This window comes from Xiphophorus maculatus, chromosome 19 (genome assembly GCF_002775205.1).
Source record: "Xiphophorus maculatus strain JP 163 A chromosome 19, X_maculatus-5.0-male, whole genome shotgun sequence".
NCBI classification, from domain to species: Eukaryota; Metazoa; Chordata; class Actinopteri; order Cyprinodontiformes; family Poeciliidae; genus Xiphophorus; species Xiphophorus maculatus.
The window spans coordinates 18,425,438-18,439,033 of NC_036461.1; the positions used below are offsets into that span (position 1 = coordinate 18,425,438).

The 13,596-nt window shown below is 37.6% G+C and overlaps 1 protein-coding gene across 2 annotated transcripts in view; it reads left to right on the forward strand.

The window, feature by feature from the left end:
• Positions 1-12,782, forward strand: part of fndc3b (fibronectin type III domain containing 3B) — a 110,199-nt gene extending 97,417 nt beyond the window's left edge. For both annotated transcript variants that reach the window (XM_023352428.1, XM_023352429.1), the window contains 3 exons: positions 2,207-2,373; positions 3,266-3,393; positions 5,345-12,782. In XM_023352428.1, coding sequence (XP_023208196.1) covers positions 2,207-2,373; positions 3,266-3,393; positions 5,345-5,656 — 607 coding nt within the window. In that variant the 3' untranslated portion in view covers positions 5,657-12,782. The remainder of the gene's footprint in view (positions 1-2,206; positions 2,374-3,265; positions 3,394-5,344) is intronic.
• The last annotated feature ends 814 nt before the right edge of the window (positions 12,783-13,596 follow it).

A 13,596-nucleotide genomic window follows, 5' to 3' on the forward strand; every position in this document is an offset into this window, starting at 1 on the left:
ATGCCTCCGTCTTCCCTTAAGCCTTTTTGAAGTTTAACTGTTTGTCATCATGCTTTCCTGTGCCTGCTGAAAATATCCCAGTATAATCTGGTACATTTTTTTTTTTTATGTAATCAATCAAGCTATTTGTTTTGGCTGGATTTAATCATAACTTAATCACAAAATATACCTGAAATATTGATAACACCTGCAGTGGACCGTTTTGCTTTATAAAAACTAGGTTTGTTTTTGACCCTAATAGTTTTTGTTTTTTTCTTAATGGAGACAAAGACAACCTTTGATGATATATAGTAGGGAAGCTGTATGTCCAACTGATGACTGACCAACTGAGAATACATAGGATACTGTGTGCTTATAGAGATGGAGGTTTGGCAGTGCATATTAGATCTGAACTGCAAATACACCACACCTTTTTCTAATGTTCAACCCCTGGCTGACAGGTGGATTATTTAAAGTAAGTAAAAAAGCCCCAGGCACACCCACAAGTGAGAGACTTGTTGTGTTTTTGTTTGTGATAAACTTCACTGCAATGCCTCCAAGAGGATTTTTTCCACCAAAGCAGTTTTACTGCTTAACCACCGGTTATTCTAAAGCCAGTTTTAGTTGATTTTGTACATGAAACCTTTTTGTTTTTCCAGTTAACTGAGAATCAAGTCATTATGCTGCTCATTATGCGACAGTAGCTGTCTGATTTGTATCCCTACAAAAAGTAATTATAATATCATCCTCTAAATTTATGAACTGAAAAATGAGATTTTTACATTTAGAAGATGATTCATAAACACCACCTGCCATTGTTGACTGTCAATGTTTAAGATCCGAGTCCAAAATATAATTCATTAATTCAGAAGAAAATACCGTCTGCAAGCACTGCTGAGGCACATCGGCTCATTTAAGCTCTGATATTTATTAAAAAAAAAAGCGACAGGACAATTTCATTTTATTGTATATTTTTGCAAGGACACTGACAATAACATACTTGTGAGTTATAGATTCATTTTGAGAAAACAAAATGTGAAAACCACAAACACATTACAGCCAGAAACGTTGCAGAACAAAACAGATGTTGCTACGACCGCACTTTGGCTCTGAATCAAGGTTGCAGTTAGCTACATTAACTGTGTGCTGGTAAATTGACTGAGTTACGCTGACATTAGTAGCTCTATGTATTAATTGTTCTGACACGCTGCCTTTTAGCCTAATCCAGTCGACAAAAACAGGTCACAGCTCCTGACAGACCAGATGATGCGTCTATTTTCTTTATGCGTCTATATTTCCAACTAAAACCCTAATCTGTTTGTGTTGGGTAAGTTTTGGGGTTAGGGATCCAGTTCAGCTTTGTGTGCAAAAATTAATAACACTACATATCAGCCTGAGAAAGTAGTACTCCAGCTCTCCGTAGTACAGCTAATAAAGAGCCCATCTCATGTTGTTGTTTCTCTTTTTCTCTTGCTTCTTTTCCTTCTTTCATTCAGCTTCTCATTGCCTCTTGAATATCCTTCCTTCATCACTCCTCTCTCACCCTGTCACATCCTCTTATTCACCCTCCCCTCGTGTAACCCATTTTCTTTGTCCATACATCACTCGTCTTTCTCTTCCATTGCTTTCTTTCTCGCCTTTTCCTGGAAAAACTCATTGCATCGATAAATATCTCCTTTCCAGCTCATATCCACTTTTTTTTCTTGACGCACAGATGTGCCAATTCTCTCCTACATTCCTTCAATCTGTTCAGCTAGGCAGCCTGGAATATTTCTTCCTTCTATTCTTGGTTTTAAAGGCCTATATGTAAAGTTGTGGGTTTTTTAAAACCAAGATGGTGGCTTAAGATGAGCAACAATTGCTTACGATGGAGATTTGTAGAGATGTACAATTCTCAGAACTTGAAAGAAACGGGCAATGGCTATTGAGACATTTAGCAACTACAACTAGCTCTGTGGGACAATTTTCTTCTTTTCATTGGTCAGAAATCTAAATAAAACACTGGTTTAGATAGAGAACATATTTGTTTAGGTAGAACATAGCATACCTGTGCTTATCTAAAGTAGCTGTTAAGAAGATTCATGTAAAGCTGACTGTCTTCTCCCTAAAATGATGTCTTCTATCTTCTCTGTATCAGCCACAGTTAGTTTAAGAATTGCTTAGAAAATGTGTTTCATTTGCTTAGTCTGGCAACTCGTTGTCATTTCTCCTCTGCATGGTTTCCCAGGTTTGTGACCATCTACCACGGTCCCAGCCACACCTACAAAGTCCAACGACTGATTGAGTCCAGCAGCTACAGCTTCAGAATACAGGCCCTCAGTGTAGCTGGGGAGGGTCCTTTCTCTGATACGTATACGTTCTGCACCACCAAGTCTCTACCCCCCGCCATCAAAGGTAAACTTCTCTCAATCTTCCAATCAAAAGAAGTTGCATAATATGCCTTGTGTTTCAGCATCAAATGAAAAATACCAATCGTTGATAATGCTACATTTCATCGATCTGATCTCTGCCAGGCTGCCACTGATTTTGTTTTGGAGATTTCAAAAGAAAAAAAGCATTATGTCATGAGCATCACAACTCTTCCATGCAATAATGACATAATATTATCTCATGAACTGATGAACAGTCACTCCCCTCAGCAAGTTAAATGCTTGAAGTGGATACAAGTACTCAGAGCATTCAGAATAAAACATAGAGACAATAAATGTAACACTGATTATGATCAACCTGCACTTGTGTACATTATTACTGTTTATTTAAAGCTTTTTAAAGAGTTTATTGGTTGGTTTTGTTAAAAACAAACAAACAGTAACAGCAGTGTGGATGATTGGAATAATTAGATTTAGTTCTTGTGTTTATATTTTCAAAATAACACAGTCAAAGCATATATGTTCAGACATGTCAGCCATGGACTTGATCTGCATGTATATTTATATCCACCAAGCAATTCTTAAGCATTGGAGGTGGCATGAGTAATATAATGGTACTCTTGTCATCACAAAAGTGTACAAAACTTTTTTCGCAAAGCACTATACATCATCCGAGTTTTCACTGCAATGTGTTATATGATCGTTTTCCCAGAGGAAAAATTTACTCTTTGTGTTTTGATGTTTGCATTAAGAGAACTCGAGGTCGTTTTTAATTATTTAATTAATTTATTGTAATTTTATTATTTGTTTTGTGTTTTTTTTTTTTTTTTTTTTTTGCAGAGTGAGAACTTTAACTGGTATGTTTCAAATTTTCTAAAATAAACAACAAACAAACCTTCACTTTTCCATTCCAACAGCCCCCAGGATTCATCAGCTGGAGGGGAACGTGTGTGAGGTGACATGGGAGACTGTCCCACCAATGAGAGGAGACTCTGTGAACTACATCCTCCAGATGCTGGTGGGGCGTGAGTCTGAATACAAACAGGTTTGTCTCTTTCTCGCACAAAGACATGCATACAACAAAGTCAGCTTAAAGGGTGGAGCTGGGAGCTGCCGTCTCTCTGGTCCAGAGCTTCTCTTTAATTGCTTGATTCTTTCTTATTGCTCCAGAATTGCATAGGGAAAATATTTCTAATCTTCAGTGGTGATTTTTAATTTAGTCTTCCTCGGATGGGAAAGGACACATTCAGCTGCAAAATTGCACATGGATAAATAAAACACACATACACCTGGATAGAAATTTACATATGGAAGAGAAAGAAAAATATGAATGCTGACACTTTTATGTTCACTCACTTCCCCTGAGTGATGGTATTTACTAAGAGATATTGCAAGAATTTCAATGACTTGTGGCACAGAAGCAGCTGAAAAAGATTTTGAGTTCACGTTGAAAATGTGACAGCTGTAAAGATGAGCAGAGAAACAGACATTAATATTCACCCTTGTGCCATCTTCTGTAATTGGATTACCGAATGGTTGGAGGGAGACGGCCGAGTCTTTCAGACCATGTGGATATGTGCACAACTGGTCTCTGTTTACGTTTATTTAATTGTGCGAAGAGATCGGATGCATACTGATGGATTTTTTTCTCACCAGAACGTTTATCCTCCTTGATGAAGTGTTTGTCTCGGTCAAACATTTTACCATTTAGCTTTTCAGCCACAAACTTTCATGCATTGGGATTTTATATGCAAAGTAATGTGAGTGATTGTGAGATGGAGGTAATAGGATACAATGTTTTCAACTTGTTTTACAAATCTCCTTGTCTTTTTGTGTAGCACGTGTCTGTATTCAGTCAACTTGTACAACCATCTTTTGCTGCAGTTCCGACCCGCATACTCTTTTGGGTCAACTTTGTGCATTGAGACTAACATGTTTAGCCCAAGTCTTGAAAAAATTAGGTTTATGTCATTCTAACACCTAACGTAAACTGTTCCATTGCAGCTCTATTAGTATGTTTGAAACATTGTCATTCCCCTAGTTGAAATACTTCTTTCAGGCTCCACATTTTCCTCTATATTTAATTCAATACACCTTGATATCATCTACAACACCCTTCTCTGTCTCCTGTGTTGAAGAAGATTTGGTATCACTTTATTTAAAGGGGTGTGCATAAAACTTACATGAGACTGTCATAAACATGACATAACACATGTCATGAACATGAAGGAGTCTTTGTAAGGAACTGGGGTTTTGTGTGTTATTTCTAGTTAATTTAGTTTCTGTGTTGTCTTGTCTACCCAATTATTGGTCCCAGCTGTCTTGTGTTTCCTTGATTATTTTCCCCTGGGTACTTATACTCACCTGTGTCTTAGTTTCCCCTCTGGATCCTTGTCATAGTCTGTAGTTGTCTGTGTCTAGTGATCGTTGCTTATCTGAGCATCCAGGCTTTGTTACTTAGGAGACATCATTAAGCTCACTTATTTCCACTTCATCCTGGGTTTGATCGCCTCTTCAATCCTCATCTAAAGACCATTCTTGACAGTCTTCATAAATGTTTACGACTGTTGTCATGAAGTGTCATTCGGCAAATAATGACACTTTTAATGCAAAGATGCACTAAAAGTTGCATTAAAAGTTCATTAAAAGTTTCGACTTTGCATCATTCAGTAAATAATGAACCTCTCAATGCAAAATTTTATTAGAACTTGCATGAAAAGTCAATAAAAATGTCAGCTTTGCATTAAAAATGTCATTATTCACCAAATAACACTTCATGACAACAATCATAAGCATTCACAAAGACTCCTTCATCTTCTTGACAGGTGTTATGTCATGCTTATGCACACCCCTTCAAGTCAAGTGTTACCAAAGATTTTTAATTGAAGTATATTTTTAAACTTACACTTGCTTCCCTTTCTATCTCTCCACTTCACAAATGTTAAGTACTTGGTATACAACCAATGTCAATTCATAGTCTCTTGTTTTTCCCACAGATTTTTAAGGGAGACGAAGGTTCATTCCAAGTTTCCAGTCTTCAGGCAAACACAGACTATCGTTTCCGCGTCGGCGCATGCCGCCAGTGCCGGGACTCGCACCAGGAGCTGTGCGGGCCGCTGAGCCCCTCCTCCCTGTTCACGCTGCGCCGCCAGGAGTCGGCTTCATCGGGAGATCATAGTGCTTTGGAAACGGGCAAGGGGGCGGGCCTGATCTCGAGCGACGAGCGCTTCGCGGCGCTGATCGTGTGCATGTTCGCCGGCCTGTCCATCCTCATCGCCTGCCTGCTACAGTACTTCTTCATGAAGTGAGGGAATTTTTAACTATAGGATAGAAAGCGAAATCAAAAGAATAAATCACAGAAATGAACTTTTACAAATGTCTATGAAAGAACAGAATGAAATCAAAACACTTGAGATGTACTTTTAAGGCTATGTATGTCGATTTTTTTTTAAAAAACAACATTTTTTTTGCAATCAAAGCATTGATTCAGGCTTCTCTATTTTTCCTCTCCCTTTACCCGTTTCGGTGTCATTTTCTTCTACACCTCTGTCGTGTTTGTCTCTTTTGTTAAGGATTTCTGTTGAGGGAAGCTTCATTTTGGCTGTACCTCAGTTGGGAAAGAAAACTGATAATCAAGCCTTAAAATAAGTGTGAGCGAAACACTTGCTCCTCATACTGACTTGCATGTTTTTTATTTTTATTTTATATGTCTACATATTCAGTAGAAAACATATATATTTCTCTGCCATCATTGCCTTACTTTTTGTTCGCTGCGGTCTGTATTCATTCAGCCATATTCAAGTGTAGGCCTTTAAAACTTTAGCTTTTCCTACTTATTCAGTTTGTACCTTCTCTGCAGGCTGTCGGTCAGGACAAACAATCGCCTGACCAAAACACACACTTACACATGCGAAACTCTGTACATAACCATGCATGCATACGAAACTACACATGTGCAAGGACAATGAGAAAAATACTAATTTCCATTTTGAAGACGACAGTCATATCTGCTCAGCTTTTGCCATTCAATCACATTCAGCTACCAAAGTGATGCAATCGTTTGTGGTGTAAGACGCTGCTATCCTGTGATTTCATAGTATCGGAGAGAAAGAATGGAAAAACGTGTAATTTAGTGTGAAAAATGATGGCAAAGTAAGGTTGAAATGTAAAAGGGGGAAGGAGTGAACTATGTGCTCAAAAGTAGAAGCTCTGAGGTCAGTTTAGCAATTTGTGCTAAAAGGGATAGTTCAGAATGTTTAAAGTTAGGTTCTGTTAAAATTTATAGGCAGTTCATGTTTTCCTTACAGCAGATAACTGTCTTGGTGTTTCCATGTAGTATGAATCCAGATTACTTGGTTTCCGAGGCAGAAACTAATGACTAGTCTAGGAGGGGCCAAGACTGAAGCGGACTTCTGCTGTTTTCAAAACAACTCCGGTCTTTAAAACATTAAAGCGTTTTATTCGAATGCTTTTCAAATAAGAATTAAAAAGGCATTAAATATGTGATGACGTAATTGGCTCATAAGACGGGATGGCAAAATGAAACAAGACAAGATCTTAGAAATATATATGGTTCTTTGTTTTGACAAACTGAAGTCCTGACACATTGCATACTATATTTTAAGGAATATTTGACCAGAGTAAAATTATTTGTTCAGGTTTAGCCCATCTATGTGTTCCAGTTTGCTAGTCTCAAAAATGCTAACTTTAGCTTCATGGCTAACAGTTAGACAGTAGCAGTATTCCCTCGGTGCTTCCAGATTATTTTGAAATTGCCTATAATTGTTTTCTTTTTCTACTGGAAATCCAAAATATTGTCATACAAACAATTCAGAAGTGACAGGACTTCTTAAACTCTTTTGCATCAGAGTATTGGCAGCTACCCTGACATTGGTCACCTCTCTCAAATGACCCGACCTCAATAACTATTTTCAGTCTTATTTCAAAACAAGAATCTCAAATATAGATATAGGGACTCGAGTCAAAAGCACTCACCTTCATATCAGGGGATTTATTGGGATTTATGGGTGCAAGAGGACAGCAGTGTCTTCATGATAGTTGAGTGGTTTTTAAACTAAAATAGCTCCAACATGGTGGACTTATTTTAATAAGAAATACGGAACCGCTTATTCTCGTTTCACAAAAAGCCAACGTTTATTTTCTGTGAGGTCGGAGGTGATGTGCTGCCATCTGTCTTACTGTCAGAAACTGGCACTGAAAACAAAACATGAACTACCAGATAGAAATTCATAGTGAAGTAAAAAGTTACAACATTTTTTGTGGCCTAACTGAACAGTATTTCATTAATTTTTACACTACCTGCCTTTATGTATGTACTGTACCTTTCGATCTTGTGTTCCGCACAGGAAGATAATCAAGGGCGCACTGCCTCCAAACTTCTTTTCCTCTGCAAAATTCATTGCATTTGTATAAAGTTTATCTCAAGTTTAAAGGTTAATAGATCGTGTTCCCACCCAACACTTGAGTTTTTATTTTTAGACTGGAGTTGTTTTAAGATGTAGAAATTCACGCAAGCCTGTCCTTTGTTGGACTAGCTGTTAGCTTCTGCCACTGGGACCACCTACACTGAGTTTATGCTAAATCTGCATGCCAAGAGACCTTAAGTAAGGTATTAACTGCTTCTAATCTTTGGACAGTACCTCAGCATTCCTTTAAATACCACTCTGGTCAGAATCTGGACCTTATGTTGGGCATTTGTTGACTCCAGGAAAACAGGCTGGGATCGCAATTGCCTGTTGCTTTTCTTAGGAAGGAGTTGGCCCAGCACATGTTTGATCCTTTGTAAGACCCTTGGGGGTTCTACCTTCTCAGATGTAATAACTTCAACCTCTTTATCTGTAGCGCGATTTTGGGATAAGAGGTGCTAGCAGCGTGTCGGCGACCTTTTCTACAATCTGCATTTGTAAACTGGGAAAAGCCATTAGAAGTTAGCTTGCGCTTTGTTCTCCAGGCATTTAGCACAAACGCTGAAGCTGTTTCTCCTTGTAGCGCGTCTGTGAATCAATACATTTAAAGACTCTGTCCCCTCTTTTTGCATCTCCTGAATATTTATACTTAATCCCCCCCTTTTTTTTGGCTCTTCCTACTTCTCACCTGATTTCGATCCATCCTGTCTCTCTGCTTCTTCCACATCTCTTACTCTTTCTCTATTAAAAGGTGCTTTATTGACATGTAATCAGAGCGGTAGCAAGTCTGTGATCTCTACTCAGACAGACATGATCTCTGAGGACTTGAACTAATCTTCACTAACCAAACAAAGCCTTGGACAGGACACAGCTCAACAGAACAGGGCATTGTGACATACGAAACACCCCCCCTGACCTCTGAGTCCCACCTCATGTCTGCTCCTCCCAGCAAATCCTTTACATCAAAGCCAAGGTACAAACCGTGTTTATCTTCTGTAGTCCAAAGAAGTCACCCCGATCTGCATTATTAATGTGAGACATGCCTACTTCAGCTGGGTTCGAGTTTGGTGGCGAGACCGGACGGGAGGCAGAGGTTTTGATTAGCTCTGAGTGGCAGCCTGTAACGTACCTCAGGGATAAGGCCTTACAGAGGGGGAGATCCATTCCTGTCGTCCCCATAGCTGTCATCACCATCTTCATATTGACCATCCTTTTCTCGCCTTCCTCCTTCTTCTTCCCTCTTGACGCTGCATCTCGCCCTCTGTCCTCGCTGTGCCTTGCTTCGTAAGTGTCAGTAAGCAAAGCGGTTTACTAGCTCAGAAAAAAAATAAAAAAATCTTTGCCAAAGTTGATGGGAAAGTCAAGGTAGAGTCCTTTTCTAGGTTTTATTTATACTATATATTTGCATACAGTACTTTACATGCCAATTACAGTGCAATCTTCATTTATTTATTGTTTAAAGATTAAGAGACAAGTGTAGTTATATACTAATTTTTTTCTTGTAGCATGTTTTTTTATGGATGTATGTTAGATTGTATGATTAAGGCCAGCATTCCTTATCTCAGTAACCCTTTAAGTATTTTTCTTGCTCATCAGTTCATGCATTACCGTTTCAGACATGTAACCAAATGCCGACGGGTTTCTGTAACGCTTAGAGACACATGTAGCAAGCCAGACCTTAGTGTCACTTCAAGTTCCTTCGTATGGGGATGAATATTTCTGCCTATGGCTTTTTTTTCTGTTCTCAATAGTGTTATATTGAAGCTTCTGATATCTTATTTTACAGTTTTTAATGCCAAAGTGCAGCCTTTTTAGCGAACTCTAGATATTGCAGCCATCTTGAGCGTTCTGTGATGTTCTTCTGTAACAGCACACCATTACAACTATTATTATTGTTAGTATTGGAACTCTCTCAAATGGAACAAAACATTAACTTGATCTGTGATTACGCTTTTTTTTTTTTTTTTTTTTTTTTTACATAATGTTTTTTTTATTGTGTTTTATAAAGCTAAATTGTGCCATTTAAGAAATGTCAAGACCCCGTACTTTGTAGAAATATATTTTTTAAACTAATTTCACATTTAAATTGAAAGAAAACAAAACAAAAACAATCGTGACGATTTCAGGCAGATGACGATGGGTGCTGGTTATTTCGCCCGTTCGCCGTTTCGTACCTTTGCATGTTTGGTTGTTTTTGATTCCACATTTTCTGTGTGAATTGGTGCCATTGAACGCACCGTCGTATCACTTGTCAACCTACAATTTAAAGGAATTTTCTAGATTCTACTGATAGTCTTGTGGAAGGAAATGTAGGTTTATAACTTCAATAAACGACGTCTTTATATAAGAAAGACATTTAACTATTTTCATTTGATCAGGGGGTCCTAACCTGTCGTGTTTTCTAACAGTCAGTTGGCCAAAACCTGAGTCGCGTTCAAGTTTTAATAAATGGGAATAGAGTTTAACACTAAAATTTTAGATACTACAGTGGCTCTCAAAAGTGTACAGAACCCTGTTAGAATTCCTGGGGTTTGTACTTTAGTGGTGCATCTATCAATTGTTTTTATGTATAATGTGAAATGTATCCCAGGTGATTCATCTGAAAAATGTGAGGGGCTAAAAACTACATATAAAGGTTGAATAACGAGGTTGCATAAGTGTGCTCTCTCTTGAAATATTTCTATGTCTACCAGCAAAGCAGGTCTGGACTTAGTTTGGTCATTTCAGAGCTTTAATTTTCTTCCCTTAGATGTATGCTTGGACTCACTGTGATGAGGATACTGAGACTCCCCTACATCTTCAGTAGACGCCTGAAGTTAGAGCCAAGTTGTGTTAAAAGCTGTTCACAATTTCACCTACCTTGATGAAAATCTCAGCTGAAAGAAAGTAACTCCATGGCATGATGCTGTCACCACCGTATTTCACTGTAGTTTTTTTTTTTTGGTGTTTTTTGTGCCAACCGTGTCTTTTGGAGTTGTCCAAAACGTCATGCTTGGTTTCATCTGACTATTACACATTCGTCCGCAAGTTTATGGGGAGAGCTTAGCTGCAACTGGAACTTTTCATTGGAAGAAAATAATTTTGTCTTGTGACTCTACTCGGTGGCCAAGAGACTGTTGTCAGAGATTGATCTCAATTAGTCCTCCGGCTTATCCACTGGTGGTGCTGGTTTCCTGGGATCCACACTGGCCAACTGAGTATTTTATTTCTTGTCTTTGCAATCATTTTGGAGAAAGAACTGGTTTTTATAAAGTCACTACTGTCTTAAACTTTCTCAATGGTGCTAGGATATATATATATATATATATATATATATATATATATATATATATATATATATATATATATATATATATCCTACTCCTACATTATACCTACGTGCAATCAGGTCATTTTGATCTTTATAAACGCTCTTCAAACCATCCATCTTTGCAAAAAGATGCTAATGAGCAAATAATGCACTATAATCGAAAGCCGGTGTGAATTACATAACCAGTTTATGGCACCTTTTATACCCAGTTGAATAGTACAATAAATAGATTATAAACCTGTGGATGTGTACACATTTAAGAGCCACTGTAATAAACATGTTTAATTATTTGTCAAACTGAAGCATTTTTATAATCCATTATCTTTGTAATTTACGACAACAAAACATGGGCAGATTTGCAGCAGTTTAATTAGATGGGTGCAAAAATGGTAAAATAATTTCAGAACAGAGGCATAAATTAGCCAATGGTTCGAACTGACCTGTGGCCTAATGTCAACAAAAGTAGTTTGATAATTCCTTATCAGGTTAGTTGCTGGTGTATCGATAGTTTTCTTCTTCTTTGTTTTCTTTTTCTTATTTTTTTTATCCAGTGTTTTGCTAAGAGATAATATACAGAGATATCTATAGAGTTATAGAGTAAAAATGGTAAACACATTATGACTAACAAGAGTTGAAGCACTTTTTTTATGACGAGCATTTGACATGACGAGGTTACGAGTGGGAGGCAACGGATCCTTTGCTCTATTTCGAGAAAAAAAAAAACACTACTGCCAACGCTTACTGTTACGTCCATTGGCATTATCCTCCCGTTGGCATCACTGTGACATTACTGGAGCATGGCACTGCGCTCCCAGCAGAATGCAATCTACAGCACTGAGGAAAGTACACTTCATAAGGGGTACCGTGCCTTTGCCAGATATGCTCATTCTGTGTCTGCCTAGACTGTTGCATATTAATTGACTGGTCGACGTGAGTTTTCTTGTCTTTATTAACCCCCTTCAGTTTCCCTCTTTGAGCCTTAAAACCCTGGTGCAAGAGCAGAGGTGTCCTTCTGTCGCCAGCAGGCCAGTTATCTTAGTATTGAACAATCTGATAATTCTGGTTTTGTATATCCCTTTACGGGCTTTATTATTCTTTTTTTTTTTTTTTGGTTAGTTGGTTTGTTTTTCCAAATGCTGTTAGCTTTTAAGAGACCCACTTACCCCACAACTCCCCCCCACCCTTGCCAGTCCTGCCTATTTTGTGGCTATGTCCAGAATAAGAGACAACGTTTTAGCCCAGCAACCCCACGTCTGTGCCTTCTGATCAGTTTTTATTTCTTTTTACTTTTATTTTATATATTTTTTAAATGTACATTTTACAGTAAGTGGAGGTTTTTGACTGAGAGATTTGGCAATTTGACAGAGACTCACAGGTATTTAACTATTTTCTGAAGCAAATGCAAATAAAAGACAAAAAAAGATATTTTTACCTCACAATTTTAGAGCAAACATTCCAATGTTGTCATGGTCTACGATTTGACACAAAGAAAAAAGCATAAAAAAAGAAGTTCATGCATTTTTGTTTCTTGTATTGTAAATGTTAGACAATTTCATATGCATTATATAAAAAGAAACTGCCATATCAATTTTAATGTATAGATTTTTGCAAATACTACCCTATGTATGTAAGACGTAACTGTATCGGTAGCGTATATATAATATATTTATGCCCAATAAATGTTTTAATTTTTTCTGACTTGCATTGCATTTGTTTTTGTGTCCTGTTGATACTTATTCCAACTCTTATACACTATAATACATGCAATAAAGTGTAGCTTCTGGTGCCTTGCAAACAATATTCATACTGCCTTTTCCTATGATTTGCCACATTACACCGTGTTCCAAATTATTATGCAAGTGATATTTTCTTAAATGGTCAATGCAAATGATAGTCAGTATAATTTTCAAGTTGTGAACTATTACAGTATAAATCAAATTTTACTGAACAAAGCTCCCCATGAGAACAGTTTTTTTTTTTCAAAAATAAAAAACTCAAAATGCACTGTTCCAAATTATTATGCACAGCAGATTTTCTAAACATTTTATGGATTATAAAGAACTTCAAGCGATCATTCTTTGAATGCGCAGCATTAAGTGGTCACATGTATTAAATCAACAGCTATTTCAATTAAAAACATCTTAACAGACCGAGTTACATGTTAACATAGGACCCCTTTTTTAATATCACCTGCACAATTCTTGCATCCATTGGACTTGTGAGTTTGTGGAAAGTTTCTGCTTGAATTTCTTTGCAGGATGTCAGAATATCTTCCCAGAGCTGCTGATTTGATATGAACTGCATTCCACCCTCAGATCTTCTGCTTGAGGAAACTCCAAAGGTTCTCAATAGAGGTTCACCATGAGTTTCTCCCTTTTCCTGCCCATAGCAGCCAATGACACAGTGGTTTTCCTTGCAGCATGAGATGGTGCATTGTCATGTGTGAAATAATGTGGAACCCAGCTCTCTCTGAAATTAATTATAGTGATTCAAAGAGCCCTGACACACAATA